The sequence below is a fragment of the Leiobunum rupestre genome, chromosome 9 (genome assembly GCF_980474605.1).
Source record: "Leiobunum rupestre chromosome 9, qqLeiRupe1.1.hap1, whole genome shotgun sequence".
NCBI classification, from domain to species: domain Eukaryota; kingdom Metazoa; phylum Arthropoda; class Arachnida; order Opiliones; family Sclerosomatidae; genus Leiobunum; species Leiobunum rupestre.
The window spans coordinates 16,227,041-16,246,751 of NC_143392.1; the positions used below are offsets into that span (position 1 = coordinate 16,227,041).

Consider the following 19,711-nt stretch of genomic DNA (forward strand, 5'->3'; position numbering starts at 1 on the left):
TTAGAGAACTGATGCATTGAACAAGGCTTTGATAAAATGGCTAGTTTATTAGAAAAATATGGTTGGGGGATTAGTTATCGCCTGTTAATATTGGTTTTTAACTAGCGACAATGAGCCGTTGCTTCTAATAAAACCGGATGACAGAAATTTTTCAACCAATGAAATTTATTGTGATTTGCACAAAAGTTATTTACGTTAATATTCGTACAAAGGTGGGCATTTTTCAAACAAATTTATTGTGATTTGCACAAAGGCAATTTACGTTAATATTCGTACAAAGGTTATTAATAAGTTAATAGTTTAGTAAATAAAACGTACTTCGCAAAATTGATTAAAAATTAACTAGGTTTAAAATCTACCCCCTTTGAAACCACTGTCTTAAAATTAACAGCGTTTAAATATATATACTCCCCTGTCAATGAGAAATATACTTAAATTCCAATAGTAATATGTCGTCGATTTGGCATCTCGTTAAGGAGTAAAAGTGGTGGAGGGTGAAATAGTTCCCGGGGGGGGGGGGGAAGTTGGCCAAGAAGGGTAGCGCGCGCGCCACGAGGCCTCCAGAGTGTGTGTATACATAACAAGAGCGAGGTTGCCATGACGACCTTTCCATCAATAGAAGTGACGGGAGAGCAGCCTTTCTCCGACGACCTAGAGCACTTTTGGGACACCGGCCGACGCGAAAAGGCAACGTGTCTAGGAGGGGGATGGAAATAATACCTAGCCGACGAGGGGGGGGGGGGCGAAACCCTCCTAAGAATATTATTACTCAACCAATAAAAATTACTCATCATTTCACGTCGCTGACTCACAGATTTAAGCCCCAGATCACAGATATCTGACCAAAAAACTACATCGTTTTTTCCTCAATTAAGTGATGAATTTTTAATTTTTTATTTTTACTTAGGCTATTATGCAAATTAGCTCATGATGGTGTAGGTTTTTCCCTAATTTGTCGCTTTACAAAAGCGCTACACCCTTTTTCCGCAAGGAGTGGTTAAAATTATCTCGCGAGTGACGAGAGAATCTAAACGAACGTCATCTTTATAATCATATTTAATTAGACGTATTTATGTTTACATCACTCTCGGGTTGGAATATGTTTTCAAAGTATAAAATATTTTATAATCAAAATATGAAGAAAATTAACTAATAATTCTATTGCAAAATACAATTGGGGCAAAAGGTGTTACTTTCGGAAACATGGTACGTCGAAGGAATTTTAAAATTCAATTTTTCAACCCTGCCCGTCTTCGAAATCTATCAGAATATTTTTACCCAAACGAGCTATTGTAAAAAAAAACCCTTGTGCACGAAAGCGTAGGTTGGAAGAACGCGAAAATTTGTAGTAAAAATGGTAAAAATATTTAAAAACACGTTCTCTTAAAATGTAACGCGAAAAAGGTTATTTTGGTTTATCAACAAGAAGGAGCGTTGTGTTCCCGGCTATATCCCACCTACAACCCACGTTACAAAATATATTTAGATAGAGAGGTGGGGAAATTTTTCCTACAAGAATACGAGGATTCATTCTTTGGTACGGCTTCTTCTAATCCGAGCTCGGTAAGAGATGCTAAGGCTTAGGCTGGACCCATTTTCCTAACAACGGGGTCCCCGGGGCTTCGACGTCCTTTACGCGGCGAAAAAAAGGCCACCCTATTTCTTTTCACCCCCCTCATCTCGATCCTCCAAAATGCATCCATCCTTATCAACTACTCGGTTCCACAATATAACTTCCCCTCCCGGTTAAGAGAGAAAAAAGTTCCCTTATTTTCCCTCTTAACTTCTCAGTCCGCAATCTTCCAACGGCATCGCGTCACCGAATTGCGCAAGATTCTTCACCCACTTCCCCTCCATCACTTCTACTACGATCCCCGCATCCTTGGCAACCTGTTGAATTTGGCCCTTACCAAAAACTAAGCGCGATTCGAAACGGGTATGACCGAGACCATACGCGATAATAGCCCATTAGAGATTTTTATTCTTTAATTGGAGTCTACCTACCCCACGCGGACACGCGCTCCCAAATGGACATTTTAATAGTAAACTCGGCTAACGATTTAATATAAAGTAAACAAACGAGGCTTACCTTTCAAAGCCTTGGGGTGCTGTTGTTTTCTCCTGGACATGTTGCGCTTCGTCGGTGAACGGCATCCGTTTGAATTCTCCTCTTCCGGATTATTGAACGTGATAGCCTCGGCGTCCACTAAGCGCGCAGCGGCTTATTCACTCGAGTTTCTCTTTTCCATGGTAATCAACAAGCGAGCCACTCAAACTGAACTCTCCAAGAAGAGGGGGGTGTGTGGGGGACGGGAGACGCGAAATCTGGCCGAAACGAGCGCGACTTCGGGACGCGTAATTCGAACAGGTGGCGCCGCCTTTTATTCCTCTCCGTTCATCTTCGCAGTCAGTCGCGGGACGCAAAAGCTATAGGTCTAAATATTCAAATTAGTTCAAACCTCATTTACTTCGTCGAAGACACCTCGCTCGTGATAGAACGGTCATCGACGCTTCACGACGATACTAACGGATTAAGAAAACTACCTCTGACAGTTATTTCAGATTAAAACGCATTTCTTTAACTATTAAAATAAACATTTTGTAGTTGTTAAATATTGAAGTAAGTACTATTGATTTTGACAAATAGACTAAAACGCGAGCAATGTTAAAAGCACCTAATTTTAAGACATTCGAGAATTTCATCTGAATAAGCAAAGGGCCTAAAGAGCGCAACCGATAGACACAGTGTCGCCATCTATCGGATTCATCCGTTTCGCGAAAGCGGAGCGCAAAGTTTCTAGAAAACTCTCTTATTTGGTATGAGAGTAACTAACGGGGACAAATTGGTGTGTCGCGAAAGCGTTATTAATACATTTCTACGTATCTTTATTCGCGACCGAAAAAGTCTAGGTTTTTTCTTAAAAAAACTTATCAAAAAATAAGCTAACGATGAAAAAATTATATTAAAATGTAAGTATCATGATTTAGAAAGTCAAATTTACGAATAAAGATGAGGAAAAACTAATAGCGTCTGCTTCAACCGTTACCTATCTAGGTTTCAATGGCGAAACAAAGGGGGAGTAGCGATAGTTTTCGGTCGCGAATACGTACTTATTTCTCAGAAAGTTGTTTTTAAATAAAAAAGATAAAAAATTCACAAGAACTTTTCATTTTAATGAAGATTCAAACCAAATACAAGCCTATAAAGCTTAAATTGTTGAAGAATATGATTACGTGACAAAATAATTTCGAAATTATACGAGCGTAAACTAAAGATCGATTTAGTTGAACCACGTTACTTATAGTTGAACCAAAAAATAAAATGATAACGGATGAGATTAATGAGGTAATTATTTCACCTAACGAACTTACAAACGATTAAACCTCGCAACGTAAAAATACAAATCTTCGAATAATTCTTGTGACTAGACACTTTGTTTGCCATACTTTAGGAATACGCCAGTTTTTTCGATAATTTACAATAACTATCGTACCCTTCTAGACGCAGAGATTTGGGAGGTTAAAACAAATTTGTAAAAATTATTTACATGACGTTTAGATTTTAAGACTTTTTATAGAGGTTTGCTTAATATAATGTTCCTGCCTAGAAACATTTGTCCACTGAATTCAAGCACGGCCCTAGCTGCTTCTTCGGGCGTATTGAAATCCACGCGAGCGTCCCCAGTCACGTTTCCCATGTTATCAAAACGTCTAATAATGTTTGAATGTTTGATATTATAAGCTTTGAACAGTTCCAATAGATCCGAATCCGTTGCTCTGAAAGAGATATTTCTGGCAGCGACGACGCAGCCGGGTTTACCGAAATTGTCAGGTACTTGAGGTCTTATCATTGGTCTAAATCTAGGTTGTCCCATCATGGGGAACGGCGGACCACCACCCATGGGTCCTCCGGGTACGGGTCCACCGCCACTCATTGGTCCCATTGGTCCGGGTCCTCTTGGTCTACCGAAATTAGGCGGGCCCCCGAAAAAGGAAGGTCCGTTCATGTCCATATCCGGATCTATATCCATGTCGGGCTCGCCTACGAAAGGGGGTCGATTTCCCATGTTGTCCATCATTTTCATGTCGAAATTCGGATCCATCGCGGGCGGAGCGATCCCTATGAGCGGGCCTTTAGAATCATTGGCGTTCCTCGCGGGGAAATTGGGTCTTCCTAGTATTTGGTGCATTTTATCCATGGAGATTGGGTTCATTCGTACCCCGCGACCTCCTATAATCTCTCCATCCTGTTTCAGAGCTTTCTCCAAATCGACAACGTTCGAAAATTCGGCGAAGGCGTCTCCCGAAGGTAACCCGTTCGGATTGACCATAATGTGTACCGCTTGAGGTTCGACGTTGGCACGACTGAAAAAAGCGACAATATCGTTGTCCACGACGTTAGGTGGAAGACCTCTGAGAGCTATGGCGAATGACTTATTACTGGAACGAATATTGTTAATGACGTCGTCATTAAGGGGAGTTGTTTTCGGAAATTGGGGTCGACCCATGGGTGCCGGAGAATATTTGCTGGCTTCGTACATCTTCTCGATCGTACTGGGCACGATTTCGACGAATCTGTGTTGCAAAGGCTTACCGTCGAATGTTAACGCTATTTTGTAATCGTCGTAACTCGAGAACCGCGCGTAACCAGTACCGACTGTCTTGCCCATCTGGTCGTACTGTACCACGACATCCGATACTTGCAAACCGTTCAGAAATTGGACAATGTCCTTTTCCGTCGACGAGAACGGTATGCCCTTTAGAACTATTACCAAGTCTTCCGTGTTCTTGGGTAACTTCCTGACTCTATTGCCGGCGTTTTCCCAGGCGTCAATAAAATCATCTTCGTCGCACCTTCTGATTTCGACTCGGCGATTGAGCATGTAGCTTTTGTTCTTTCGGAGCGCTTCCTGGACGTCTCTTTCGCTCGAAAGAAGGGCGTAAGCCACTCCGGTTCTTCTGCCATTGACTTCGACGAGCGTTAAGCTATCCGGGGGCATTTGGCAACCCTTGAGAAATTCGCGGACTTCTCTGTACGTAATCGTGTACGGCATGTTTCTCAATTCGATGGCGTAACCCCGGTACCTCGACTCTCCTCTTCGACCGTTACCGTTATTTCTAGAGGACATCTGACTCGTAGGACTTCCGTTTCTTCCGCGGTCGTAATTGCGAGGTTCGTTCATTGGCTGGCGATTGGATGGTGGTGCCGAGTTTGAGTCTGAACTATCGTCGCGACTAGGTGGTAACGGGATGTTAGGAAGGAGCGGAGCCCGTTGATCCATTCTGTTCGGAAGGTTATTGACGACTACGTTATTTCCTAAAAGCGGAGGATCGAGACCCATTTTCCCCGGACCAGGCGCGTTCATTCGCATTACTGGCAAACTAAACGGTATATTACCGGGAGGGTTTTGCCAAACTGGTGGATCCCTCTTGTCGAAGGAGTCTCTGGAATCAGTCTGTTGCGAAGGTAGCCCGTCAAACGTCATTCCGGGGGCGAATTGTCCGGGTAAAGGCACGGGAATAGCCATCGGAGGCATGGCCATACCCATATTCATCGTCCCGGGGTTGACGATGGGGAAAAGTGGCGGGAAATTGATGTTGGGTATGCGGGGCGCCAACAGGGCCAGGTCGGGGGTCGGCGCCGGTGGTAAGGGAACGGGTGGAAGGGAGTTATCGGACATAGAGGCTAGACCAGATTTCTCGGGTTCGCCAATATTGTTATCGAAAGACGATCTCGAGGTCTCGTCTTTTTTGGAGACCTGGTCCTCGGAGCGTCGATCGTGTTTGGACCTTTCGTGTCTGCGATTCCTTCTCGAAGGACTGCGGCTTCTACTTCTACTTTTACGTTTCGATTTTTTGGAGCCCTTATCCCTATCGCGGTCTCTGCGTCTATCGGGGGAACGACTGCGTCTGCGATCGGGGCTGTTACTAGATTTCCACTGCTTCCCGTTGCCGCCGGTGGCACTAAGAGGAGCGAGCCCACCCATCCCCTGCGCCACTAGTGTCTGGTTTCGCGCGACGTCAATGACGCGTTGCATCTCGTTTCTGCTGCTCAAGAGGAGCTTAATGCGAACGTCTTTGATTTTGCCGTGGTCCCGCTCCATGGCCTGGCGAGCGTCTTCGTCGGTGGCGAACGCGATGAATGCGTCGCCCTTCTCTCCGCCAACGATGTGGACCCCTCCATCCGGAATCACCAAACCGTTGAAGTAGCGACGAATGTCCATGGAGTTCGCCGTCCACGGTAAATTCTGAAGTCGAATGATGATGGACATCCTTAACAAAAGCCTGGATCAGTTTTCTAAAACTGATTCAACTTATAGGCGGTTCCTGAAAAGGCAGAATACCCAGATGGTTTTGCATGAAGAGAAAAATACGATGATTGCGTTAAAAATATGTATCGGGGCGCCACCGACCCGGGTATTACGAAAGGTCGGGGTCGTGCCCTCTACCAAAAATATATTCCACTTTGAATAAAAAATCAGAAACACTCTCTCGTGGTCAAACTTAATTATAAATTTCGTCTAATCAAAGATATTAAAAAATATGAAAAGTTAAACTATGATTGAGTAAAATGAAGCTAGGTATAAGATAATATTAAACTACCAGAGAAGCTTAATTTGTAGTAATGATACGGAAAGGTTGTAAATGAAAATATATACCCAAGGTTAATTTTCTTCGGTTACTTAGACGGAATTTTTGGAATGTCAGTGTAATTTGTTTAGGGTTGTTACCCCAATACTGATGCTGTAAAACACCAATTTCAAAATGGCAAGAAATTCCATTTAAGCTGACCCAATCATAATTTTTGAAATTTGTTGCCCAAAAATAAATCAACTTTTACTGCTGAAATTAAGAATGAAATAAAAGTTTAAAATCAAGCGAAATAAAATTCTTATAAGTTTAACAAGAGAGCAACTGATTCTACATTACTTATTACATCACAATAGTACCATACCCACTAAAATACTTAATATCAATGTCATAAATTTATATAAAAGCTCTGTGGAAAGCAATAAACTTACATTGAATTCCATAGAGATATTATCATAAATTTATGATATTAGTCTGAGAAGTTAAAATCCCCATTAATTTGTCATATAAATTGTAAACTTATGATAAAAATTTCCTTCACACCTAAAACTAAAAAATTAGCAACTTCAAATAATTATAGGGAATATTTTGTTGGTAAATTCAACAATGAAATTTTGTGACGATCTTATGATTCGACATTTTTATCGCGCAATAAGTGAAGTTTGAGAAATATTTGAAGATCTAAAATATGAAACTGTAGTTTTGTGAAATCATGTATTGTAAAAATATTCCTAAAAACAAAAATGTTATTACTCATTTTTTGTGTAAATTTGTTTCGTTAAATTGAACATAAGAATCCTTCATTTCAAAATAACCAATAGCATAGGTCAATATTGATTTTACGTATGTATTATTTGATAGATATTAAATCAATCAATTCTAAAATGGTAACTAAGGCAAAAATGTAAAACTATTCCAACACTACTGTTTATTGGTTGTGTAAGAATGTTTTTACATTGCCATTATATCAAGATGAGTCAATGTAAAGCTTATTTTCACATTGATTTATGTCAAAAACCTCATAAATTATTCACTCCCACAGCCACTATTCAATTAAATTTGATTTAAATTTAAAACATTACAATTAAATTACCACTAAGCTTATATTTATATGCCTGCAGATTAAACTGGTGTAAGAATAATTGTAATTAAATCACATATTAGGTAGTTTCAATTACGGATATGTAAAATTAGAGCAAATTCCATTGAACCCCCAGAGTTCACATAAAACAATTTCCAATCAAGGTGATCCAAGGGGATAAGTGGATTAGCTGTAGATTTTATCAAATCCAATTTAGTGAGCAGTTTAAAAAAAATTTTAAATTGAAACTAAAAATAGTCTAGTTACAAGTCACCATTGTCATCTGAAGGAAGAGCTAAAGTTTGTATCAAACTATAACGGAGTGAAGAGCAGAGAATTCCACTGGTCATCGCAGAAAACATCAAAGTTGAGCTTAGTGCCAAGAGACGTTTATCAACAAAAGGGTGAGAAAACAATTGTTTGTCCAAGAAGTTATAAAAATAAGACGATCGACAGTCAGCATGTTTTAACGCGTTAAATCTTAATACAAATTAAAAAGCTAACTAAATTCATCAATCAAACTAATATACACCTGTATAAGGCCAGCTTTGAAGATAAACATTGGTCAACAGATGTATGAAGGTACGTAAATCAAAGTAGGCATAAGCGAAATGCTCACTCCAGAGTTCAAATTAACTGTAGAGTGAAATCGAAATGTTTTAGCAAAATAATGCATAAGCAGATTTCAAAAATGTATAATAACTAATTAATCATTTTCTAGAAGTTATTGGTAATTCTTAACTGATATAAGACAGTTGCCTCTATCAAACGTAAAACAATCCCAACTTCTTAGTTAAATGCACTAAATTTGTTGAAAATATGTTGCAGATTATATACGGCTAATAGCAGATACAACCCTCTCAAAATACCGATTCATCACTTTAATTTTAAATCTCAATATAGAAAACAATAAAATAATACTTTAAAATTACACAGTAAAACTTTAATTTTTAATAAAATTAAAATGGTTGAAATGACTAGTTTCGCTCTGACAGAGCGAAACTAGTCGTTTTACTGTGTAATTTTAAAGTTGTATTTTGTCTTCTATAACCATATACACAGGTGTTTTTCTTTTCTAATTATTAAATCTCAATATTTTAAAATTCTTAAATCTTCTAATCAGTTTGAAGGTAAGTTAGCAACACATAAGAGAGTGGAGGAAAGCTTTTCTTTATCTATAAAAAAGGCTCTAATCTCAATTTTATAATCAGAATGAATGAGTAGATTTAGAAGTTTATCATTTTTGACAACACTTCCTGGTAAGCCACTCGGCTTTGAACTTCAGTCACTTTGTCACTGATCACTAAAACATTATACCTGACTATATATCAAAAGAAAAGCGCAACAAAAACTTTGATCATAACAAATTCCCAATACTAAATGAATTTAACCATTTCCCTGTTACGGTTAGACTATTACAAGAGCCTATAAAATTTACAGTCTTATTAACAAATTTCCCTACAATATAAATACTTATGGTCTTTCATAATCAATCTTAAACTAAATTATTGTTCATTACCTACTTCCTTTTCATTAAGAATGAGAATGTCAGAGAATAAGAACTCTAATATTTTACATTAAAGAAACCCAATTTTAAATTATCTACACCAAACTTTTTAAGTCTTGGAAATTTTTAACACAATCTTTCTTAAACTATATAGATTAGGCATGACCTAATATTACTGATACGCATCATATAATCAAGACACACGATGCAGCTGAATCATTGATATAAAATGTATTACTCTGAAGTTACCTTTCAAAGAAATTATTCTTCAGAATTCATTTATTTCCAACCTTGATGATCATTTAGTTGTTTATTTGGATTATTCAAGTTTGAATGAATAAAATGCTTCTACCAGGCAAATTTAATAATGATATCCTAGGCTTACTCCTCCAAAGGAAAACAGTGATTTTAAACAGTTATAGATTCCTGTGTAGGCCGTCCAACGCCTGTAAAAGAAAAAACTCATCGCAGACCTACAAAATACAATATCATACATATTTTGTAAGTTTACAAGGCAATTTTCATAACCTTGAGCTAGATAACTCTTCAACCAAGGCTTAAAATAGCAAAAAACAAAAGTTACAAAAGCTAAGCCTTGGTTTTAGAAAATCCAATTCAATCAAACTAATACCTATGTTTAAACGACAACAATTTATAAAAATCCCAACTTACCTTACTTATATCGCTAAACAATGTTAATATTTATGCAAAAATAACGATATTTTCTTGTAAAACCGATTGTTTCAAAACACTGGTAAATTTAAAAGGAAATCAGATGAACAGAAAATTCCGTTGTCTCGTATCTTCTCCAGAAGATGGCATTTGTTTATCACTTAAGAAATTCTCATCGCCTGATTGGTCGAAAATTCACGTTAATAATTTATCGATTTTTGATTGGTTGAAATTAGTCAAAATTGTAAAATTTGTAAACGGTAAACTTTTAATTTTTCTAAAAAATAATTTATATACACTATACATTAAAAACCTTTAAAACAATTAACTTGAATTTAGAGCTTTAAATTTTTTGTGATATTCCAAAATAGAGTTGTATAATTTTGTGGCTGCACTTTTGGATCTCTGTGTATGATGCCTTTCAACTTCAGCTATTGAATAAAGATAATGAATAAAATAACACAAACTAAATCTATTTTAAGCAAACTTTTACCTTCAAGCTCTAATACTAGCTCCTTATATAAATTATTTAACTCTTTAACTTGTTGTTTGTCCACCATTTTAGTTGTGGTCTGAGATTCTACAGAGTGTTTTGATGTGTATTGAATATTATTAGACTGTTTCTCCAAATGCTGAATGTAATTAGTGGCTTTAGTCAACTCCTCAAATAAAATTCTCTCTTTTTCAGTTGGAATAGTGACCAAACAGGAGAAATCCTTCAAAATGCATTGCTATTAGTAGACATAATTAACACTAACACAAAATTACACACAACTTGTTTGTTCTTTGGATTCCTTGTTTGTAGTTGCTGTTTGAGTTTTTGTAATTCTTCTTGTAATCTCTTTATAACTTCATTGCCTTTACTTATTATAGAAGCCTTTAAATTAAAAAAACAACTATTAAAATTTAGCAAAAATTTAAAGCGTTGCATCTGAATTATATTTGGATTATTTGCCTTCTCTTCCTCCATCGCTTTTTGAACCTCAGCCATAATACTATCAATTTCATTTCTTTGAGCCTGCTCAATGTAATTAAGTCTTCCGTTAAAATCCTTCTGTTGTTCAGTTACTTGGTTTAGAAATAGCTTCTGTGTATTCTCAAAATGATTTTGTTGATCCACCATTGATGCCTCAAGGTGAACTATCTTTACACGATATTCTTCAGTTAAACTTTGCAAATTCTTGAAGTTATCTTCCGAATCCTGGAGTTTTGATTCAGTTTCTTTAAGATAGCTTTGGACGGATGAAAGTTCGTGTTTTAACGATTCCAGTTCCTTCCGCAATTTCTGTTCATTAGTTGATAAGGCACTTTGGCATTCTTTCACGGCTGATGTTATGTCTTGGGCTTTCTTCTTAGTCCAGTCTTCTTCCACCAGTTTTAGCCTATTTTCATACTGTTTCTCTATTTGTTGTCGCAGTTCAATCTCTATTTGATTGTAAGCTGTTTGAGAATATATTAATATTTTTAATGATTTGAATATACTTGTATTTATTCAACCTTTGTGCAGTTGATCTTGAATAAGCGAATTTTTATTAATACTGTTAGAATTGGAAATTGATTCTAGCTGGTTCTTTTCCTGGCAAACTTTAACGTATAAATCTTGGGCTTCATTAAGTCTCGTTTTTTGAATATCAAGCTCTTCACTGGAATTTATAACACTCACAAAAATGTCAATATTTAAAAGAAAAAGAAAAAGTCCTACTAAACAAGGGCCAGTTTTTGTTCATAAAACTCTCGTAATCTAGTTTTATCTTCAATGGCAGCTTCATTTAACTCAGACTGCAGCAATTTGGTGTCCTTACTGTGTAAACTATGATATCTGTAATTGCATAAATTGGTAAGATAATAAACATAATATTAACAAGAACAGTTATTCATATACTTTTCAATCGCAGATTTTATGTCTAAGTCATGCTTCTTAATCATAGTTTCCATCGTTGCTGAGAGTTTCTTATTATTATCAGCCAATTCCTTCTTTTCATTATCAACCACTTTCAGTTCTTTGGATAGGATCTAGTGATTAAAATGAAAATTGAATGAAGTCTACCTTAAAGCAAGAAAAGACGTCATAAGCAAACCTTGAATTTTTCTTCCAATTCATATTTCTCGCGTTCTAGTTCCTTCAACACTGAAGTGTGGGCATCAATTGGCACTTGATTTGAACCACATTGCAACTTTGTACCCAAATCAGAAATGGCATTCTAAAAGAACAATTTTTTTTGAACCCAACATAGTGAAGCTAAAAAACAGTAGGCCCAAGCATTAAATATTTATTCTTTGTTCAACTTGTTGAAAAGTTCTACACGGTTTGATACTTTACAAGGAGACTACCCAATGTGTTTATCTCCGATTTCATTCAAACTAGGGTGGTAAGTAAACATTAGTGTAACTTGAAAATCCCTTAAAGGGTGGACAAGAATGGGCTTTCGTTTTGCCATGGCAACTGAACATGTTTTTGACAACTTAAAACCTGATTTTTTTCTACGGAAATTAACATGGGAAAATTTAATAATATTTCTCCAAAATTTAAGTTTAATTAGAAACTGAATTCAGAACATGTGTAAATTGGATAAATACATGTCAATTTGGGTAGATATACTTAAATTGTTGAAAGTACATGTCAATTTGGGTAGATATACTTAAATTGTGGTAAATACATATCAATTTGGGTAGATATACTTAAATTGTTGTAAGTACATGTCAATTTGGGTAAATACTAAATATACTTAAATTGGGTAAATTATGATAAATACACATTATATGGACAAATTTGGATAAATATACGTAAATTGGGTAAATTTGTTGAAATATGGGCAAATCAGGTTTTAAGCTGTCAAAAACATTTTCAGCTGCCATGACAAAACAAAATACCATTCTTATCCACCCTTTTAAGGATTTTCAAGTTACACCAAGGTCTACTTACCACCTGAGCCTGAACTAAATCGGAGATAAAGATAAATAAACACCTCAGGTAGTGTCCTCGTTAGTGGAAATGGGCCACCACATTTTTTAGGGAAGAAATGTGCAATGAAGCTAATTCATTAAAGCGAAGCAATCTGAACTTTCTAATAAGTTGAACTAAACATAAATAATATTTAAGATGGCGCCTATTTCAGCAGTAGGATAGCCAGAACTTTGGTAAAGGATTGGGGCCAACTATGTAAAATTTCAGAGGATGAGTTATGGGTAAAAAATTTTGTACAGTTAACGATACGCCAAGAATTTCAGAAACGTACTAAAAGAGTAGTGATGATATTTTGCTGTTCTTTCTCTTTTAATTCTCTTTCATTGTGTTCTGCAGTTAAAAATTCAGCTTCTTTCAATGCGTCTGAAATAAATAAGTTGTGAAAACCAACACCATAGCACAAAATACCAATTGAAGTACAGTACCAGTGGTCAAAAGCTTTTGACAGTAATTTTCTACAGATTCCAATGTTCGAGTCAAATGACTGATTCCTTTGAGTTTCTCTGGTAAAGTTTGCTCTTGATACTTTTCCAACTCATCAACTTGTGCCTTCAGTTTCTTAATCAGCGTATCTTTCTCCTTGATATCCCGTTGGCACTGGCTCATTTCTTGTTTGTGTTGAATTTCAGACATTTTTAACATATTTTCATTCTTGGCTTTGACGTAAGTGTAAGCATCATATTGCGTCATCTCAGAAACTTGTTGTTTGAGAGAATCAATCGCTGATCTAGAAACCTCCAGCTGTGTTATAAGCTGTTTACATAAATTCAAAGACATTACAGGTAGGTGTAACACCCTTTAAACTGTTAAAGGTAATTACATCTTTATAATTATCTCTCTCTTTACGCAGGTCTTTCTCAAGCAGGTCAATGTTTTTCTGATAATCGTAGACCTGGTGCTCCTTTTCTGTTAATAGTTGACGGGCTTGCTGTAGGCTAAAAGTAAGGCTTTCTTTCTCTCTTTTGGCTAATATGAGTTGGTGTTTTAGCAAGCGCAATTCTTGCTCATACTCTCCTTGTTGCTTAAGCATGGTTTCTTTCATATTGACCAAGTCTTGTGCGTATCTTTGATGCGTATAATCCACTTCATCTGATAATTTACCATCTGTAATTAAGATTACTTAAGTTGCGATAGAATAGCTAAGGCCTAGTTAGGTGAGGGCCACATGCAGTTACAGAAATATCTTACATCTCAATAGAATAACTACTATTAATTAAAATTATATTAATGTAAAAACAAGTGAACATGATTACTTAGATTTTGTTGATTGATTATAGGAACATCTCCGTTTGGCACAGTAGCAGTGTTAAAACGAATGGCATCATCCTGGGCACCATTAAACACAGCAGATTTTGGTGAAGTAATGGAGCTTTCCTCCGAAACATGCTCTAGGATTCTTCTGTCATTTTCTAAAATCTTGTTAGCGAAAGGTTGATACTTGGAAGACTGGGTATGCCCACTTATGGGAGTGTAGTTAACGGACCATTTGGGAAGATTATTTGTTTTAGGGGTTGAAGTTTCATTGTTTTTAGAATTAGGCCAAGGATTCACAGACAACCTGTTGAAAGAACTGGATGAAAAATTTAAGATAACCAATGGTTTTAAATTAAGCCTACTTTTCAAGAGCGATTTGTTGTCCATCCTCGGATATATTTGTGCTGACATTGGATTCATCATCTTCAATTAAATCATCAAATTCAGTATGAAGTAATTTTTGAAGCTGAAATATATTTAAGTTTTTGGGAAAATATTTTTACTATGTAGCGAAATGTTTCGGATGTAGTTTTCATACTTCTTTTTCTTGACGTTTCTGCTCTTGTAGATCATCTTCGTATTCTTCTTGGCCATGATCCTCTGTGCTCATATGAATTCCCTGACCAGGGTTGAAAAGGCTCAATCCTGGATCCATTGCATGTGGAGTCTCATTTAATAAACAGAATTAAACTTCATTCAAAAAAACATGCTGAGTGAATTTCATCTCAATATCAAAATCTTTTATTTAATAAAAAAAATGGCTTATGACAGTTCTTTATGAAAAAACATTAAGGGCTTTTCCTACATGATTTGTCACTTTGTCTTGGGTTGTTCCAATATACATAAAGGCGCGCTTTTTTATTAAAATATTTCAGCCTTCAGGGCATTTTAGTAACTTCGCTACGAACTGTCGCTAGGGGCGCCGCTTTCTGAATTGTGATTTTGAAAATTGACAGTTTCGCGCCGCAATGATAACTTTATTTTCTGGCATTTAGTCTTACCATAAGTAACATAATAATAATAAGTATGAAAATTAACGAGATTTACAACCAAACTTATTTTCATAGTTTTTGCGTAATCAATAGGTTTTCTCAGCACAAATTTATTTTGCCATGGAACCCTAAATTATCCAACTAATTCTGGTGGAACCCCAACTAATTTTTTTACTTATCTTAAAAGACTCTTGACACAAACAAAGATGGCCGCGCTGCAAATTCTCGGAACCCCTGTGATCCTTCCACGGAACCCTAGGGTTCCGTGGAACACCTTTTGGGAACCGCTGCTCTAGGGTCTAAAATATGCGAGACTTCCGCTAAGCCGAAATATCTGGTTTCCGATAGATAGGCGGGATTGGCTAAAATGATAAAAATTAAAAAGATTTTTCTCGGCGCCACGAACTCAGGTTTTTTATCACGCATAATTCGCACGCGGGTTTCAAAACAAAGCCAAAGCCCCTCGCGACTCCAGAACGTGCTCTCCGATATTAGGCTTTAACAAGTCAATAAACACACTGACTAAATTAGTACCCGCCCTACGTGACCAATCCGCCGCCTACAGACGACACTTTTTACGCATACCCACTCTTGAGGATCGCCATGGTGAAACCATAGAAATCTTATACTCCTACCTAGAATGCTCCCGTCTACGGGAGAACCTGACGCCAAGACATTTTGTAGCAACGACTAATGATTATATAGTCTTTGCTTAATCTTCAGCCAATAAGCGGCCATTCATTTACTAAGGCAAGCCGCTAGCCCCATAACATGGCGGTTAAAAATAGTAGAAGCTCAGACGATTTTTACAGGATCCAATAACCGCAGTGCCTTGGAGGTTGACCGACGCGTAAGACAAAGCCATTTGAATAGCGAAGAGTTCGATCCTATTTATGGGATGACCGGAATCCACAAGACACGTCGCGCCGACATTGATAGCCGGGATCACGAAAGCCACACCCACCACACCCGAGACCTCAGCCAACGAGCCGTCGGTATAAATGACTGTAGCGTTCTTTCCATGAGGTTCTAGAGCTGCGAGGAAAAGTTGTTGCAGAATATCCGAACTTTTGTCCTCCTTAGCGGTAGTGAGCCAAGTCGAGAGAATCATCGCGGCGGGCAGTTACCAGGACGGCGAATCCTTGAAAGACAAATGGCCACTCAACCCAGCAGAAAGTGCAGCAATGGATGGACCATTTGCCACTTCGCACACAGCAGTGGGATTAAGAGTGGATGCTGTAGCAAATCCAGCTGACACCCCACCTACGCAGGTAAGTAGGTAAAGAGTCAAACCCTTTGGAGATATCCTAAAGGGGAACGACGAGCACACAGCAGTCCTAGTAACCCGGCAGAGCTGGCACCGGAGATCCCGGTGTGACTTCAAAAGGCCGGGAAACAGGACCGCCGTGCCCTCATACGGAGGCCCGCCGCCCCACAGCAGGCTACCCAATCCGCCGAGGTGGCCAGTTTGCACGGACCCTCTCCGTTAGCCTGAGCCGAAACTCAGTTTCCAGCCCCTACCTGACCGACGTAGGAAGTGGAGATAGGATGATTTGACCAGAGCTAACATCTCCCAGTGCGCCACCGCCCTTATGGGTTACAAGAGCTGGAACCCGACTCCCTGGTAAAGCCACACTCTGACCGGTAAGGACCTGGGGGCTATTCTGTAAACATTCGAACGGGAATTCGATCTCGATACCCTGTACCATGTCGAGATCGACTTCGACAATTTCCATTGATTTATGCTTATTCGAAATCTTTACCGAATACCATTCGTCGAGATCTCGAAGTTCGAAATGTAGTTTTAGATCGAAAATTGGATTTCGAATATTTACAGAATAGGCCCCCAGGTGTAGTAAGCAGGAGTGTCCACCGCGCCGCACGGAGTGAGGTTGAGGAGGTCCAACAAATCACGTCTGAAGCACAATGGTGGAAGCACTGCTTCCACCAGGCCCGTCTCGAGACCTTTTGGGGCCCTGGGATAAATTATTTCTTAAGACCTATGCGACCCCCAACGGTTCAGCCTTTGCATGTCCGTTGTCTAAATTCAACTACTCAAGAAATTGTTGGTACCGTATGATACGCGAAGTGGCGATGAGTTAAATTACTTTAGAGGTAACTAAAAGATACATAATATTAAATGAGCATAAATAATATTTAACCAACTAAACCCGTAACCCTAGAGTAGAAGCTGTATGGCTGGCCTTTCCGAGGCCCATAAACTGGCTGGACGCCCTGGGCTGTAGCCCATTTAGCCCATGCCTTAAGACGGCCCTGGCTTCCGCCTCCATGAGACTAATGTCCGTTGAGGGCGGGACCCCAAGGATGACTCTGAGAGCTGCATTTTGAACCTTGTCGAGCATAGCAAGAACAGTGGAGGTGGTCGACGCATAGAGAGAGCTGAAATAATCCATCCTGGAGCGAATGAGATGGGTATAAAGCAGTCTAATGACTGCTCCTGTCGGCCCCCCAGTCAGTCGCCGAAACCGCCCTCAAAAGATTGAGACGCTCCAGAGAAGTCGAGATCACCCCGTCGATCTGGGCTGCCCATGAAAGACTGTCGTCTATAGTAACCCCTAGATATCTGTATGACGTCACCCTCAACAGGATATAGCGTCGTAGCTGAAGTTGCAGAGCGCCCGGAATCTGTTTGATCTTGGATAGAACCATGTATTTGCATTTCAGCGGCTGGAAATTTAGGTCTCATCTTACGCCATAGGACGAAACATTGTCCAGGGTGAACTGTATTGTCGTATATAGACGCTCAAAGTTCCGACCGCATATCCTGGCGGCGATATCATTTGCTTGTTCCCCTTGGTCGACCGCCCTGGGACATACCAAGGGAATCCCATCCAGCATGATTCTGAAGAGGAGGGGACTTACCAAGCTGCCCTGAGGGACGCCCTGCTTAACCGTAAAAGGTGCCGATATCTCTCCGTTGACTCGCACTTGCGAGGTACGACCTGTTAAAAAGCTTTCCACCCAGCTGAGAAGGTTGCCCTCGAGGCTGCAACGTTGGAGCTAATAGAGGAGCGCTTGGTGATGAACACCGCCGAAGGCATCTTATAGATCCAGGAACACAGCTAGACAAAATTGTTTGGTTGCTAGGGCGCACTGTGCCGCCTTAGTCACCCGGAAAGCATTATCTTTCGCCCGCCGACCCTTCCGGAAACATGATTTTCTCCAGGAACCAAACCAGACGGTCCAGTACAGTTTCTCATAAAGTTTTCCCAGGTTCAGGAGGAGAGAGATATCTCTGTATGAATCAACAGAAGTAGGGGACTTACCCGGCTTTAAGATCGGATGGAGGGTGGCTTGCTTCCACCTCACAACCTTTTTTTGGTCAGGACGGACTTCCTTGGTCTTGTTAGAACAGCGTTCATCCCACCATGAAGGCTGACGAGGAGACGAGCCTCCCCCACCCTTTTTGATAGGAATCGCAGCCAGGGCCGTCTGGCGGAGAAGATTTTCCGCAGAGTGTCCAGATAACGGAGCATCCTCCAGTGTGTCATCCAAAAGGATTCTAAAATGTTTCCAGTTGACCTCTGGATAGTGCCAATGAATACCACTTGCCATATAACTTGTAGTGTGTGCTGGGTTGCCTATAAAAATAGGGTGATGATCATTTGTTCCTCGGTTAAAGACTGTCCAGGGGAGGGAGTGAGCCAATGTGGAGCTTACGAAAGTCAGATCAAGGGCAGCCTCCGGGCCCCGAGTAGTACGGCGGGTGGCGTCTCCAGTGTTGAGGAAGACCAGACGGTCCTGGGCTCTAGCTAACTCTGGATGTGGTGGCCTTGCTGATCCGTATGACTTCTACCCCAGAGTGTGTTGTGGGCGTTGAAAGCGCCTAGGATAATGGCTGGTGTGTCAACTCCTAGGAGAAGATCGTCGAAAAATTGTCTGGAGGCTACACCACCCGAGTCATTGATGTTAAAAAGCGTAATCCAGCCAGTGGTAAAGCGGATCTTAAGAGCCAGCACTTCCATCCCGACACATCCCGGGGAAGGAAGCTGTACCGTCGGAAGAGACCTAGCAACCAGAATCGCAACGCCACCCCTGGCGCCTTTCACCGTGGGTGGGAGAGAAACAGAAACGCGGCCCACGCGGAACACATCATAAAATCCAAATTTAACTTCATTTTTCATTAATAGATGACACCGTGGTCTCCACTCCAGTCGGTTTTTTTCATAGAATAAGATAGATTCATGGCCCTCTCTAATAACAGGCGCCTTTTCATAATACAGATAGAGCCATAGACATAATAAAGAAATAGACACCTTACGCGGAGTTTGATTTGCCAAAAATATACGGGAGCTATAACTAGCAGACAACCGGCAGTTGTTCCGTATTCCTGGGGTACTACGTGTAAAGCGCCACTTAAGTTTAGTGGCGCTTTAGACTAGGCGCCCACTGGCTCTCTGTTTCGTATCCGTCCTGCCTTCCACAATGCATTGTCTCCGTTACGAAGCAAAGGCTTGTGGAAGCTAGGACGGAGACGTTACGAGGAGCAGTGAGCGCTTGGCCTAGGCCACGTAGTACCTAATGCTTAAGAATATTTTTCCGGTTTAAAATCAGACACATAAACTTTAGGGTAGAATTTGATAAACGGGTAGTACTTTTATGTAAGTTAACATGTTTCATAATTCGTT

At 39.4% G+C, this 19,711-nt stretch overlaps 3 protein-coding genes across 7 annotated transcripts in view; all 3 read right to left on the bottom strand.

Moving 5' to 3' along the window:
- peb (zinc finger protein pebbled) overlaps positions 1-2,297 on the bottom strand; it is a 76,005-nt gene extending 73,708 nt beyond the window's left edge. Inside the window, exon 1 of the mRNA XM_090159461.1 lies at positions 2,090-2,297. Coding sequence (XP_090015587.1) covers positions 2,090-2,129 — 40 coding nt within the window. The 5' untranslated portion in view covers positions 2,130-2,297. The remainder of the gene's footprint in view (positions 1-2,089) is intronic.
- Positions 2,298-3,202: 905 nt separating this feature from the next.
- LOC149926683 (RNA-binding protein 12) lies at positions 3,203-9,983 on the bottom strand. Its single transcript, XM_090158446.1, has 3 exons — positions 9,852-9,983; positions 9,429-9,625; positions 3,203-6,327 (listed from the first exon to the last, which is right to left on the bottom strand). Exon 3 carries the CDS (start codon positions 6,270-6,272, stop codon positions 3,573-3,575), a length of 2,700 nt encoding a protein of 899 aa, XP_090014572.1. The 5' UTR covers positions 6,273-6,327; positions 9,429-9,625; positions 9,852-9,983; the 3' UTR covers positions 3,203-3,572.
- A 118-nt stretch (positions 9,984-10,101) lies between these two features.
- Positions 10,102-14,979, bottom strand: LOC149926684 (uncharacterized). 5 transcript variants are annotated; one of them, XM_090159081.1, is made up of 15 exons: positions 14,876-14,979; positions 14,609-14,737; positions 14,433-14,536; positions 14,070-14,386; positions 13,637-13,920; positions 13,242-13,569; positions 13,088-13,179; positions 11,930-12,052; positions 11,734-11,864; positions 11,554-11,670; positions 11,349-11,494; positions 10,807-11,276; positions 10,624-10,728; positions 10,345-10,567; positions 10,102-10,282 (listed from the first exon to the last, which is right to left on the bottom strand). In XM_090159081.1, the coding sequence occupies exons 1-15, from the start codon at positions 14,912-14,914 to the stop codon at positions 10,176-10,178; spliced, it is 2,715 nt and encodes a 904-aa protein (XP_090015207.1). In that variant the 5' UTR covers positions 14,915-14,979; the 3' UTR covers positions 10,102-10,175. The 5 variants fall into 5 exon arrangements, with proteins under 5 accessions (XP_090015207.1, XP_090015205.1, XP_090015204.1 ...); XM_090159079.1 differs by having other exon boundaries at positions 10,627-10,728; positions 10,807-11,291; positions 14,876-14,973; XM_090159078.1 differs by having other exon boundaries at positions 10,807-11,291; positions 14,876-14,973.
- Positions 14,980-19,711: the final 4,732 nt, after the last annotated feature.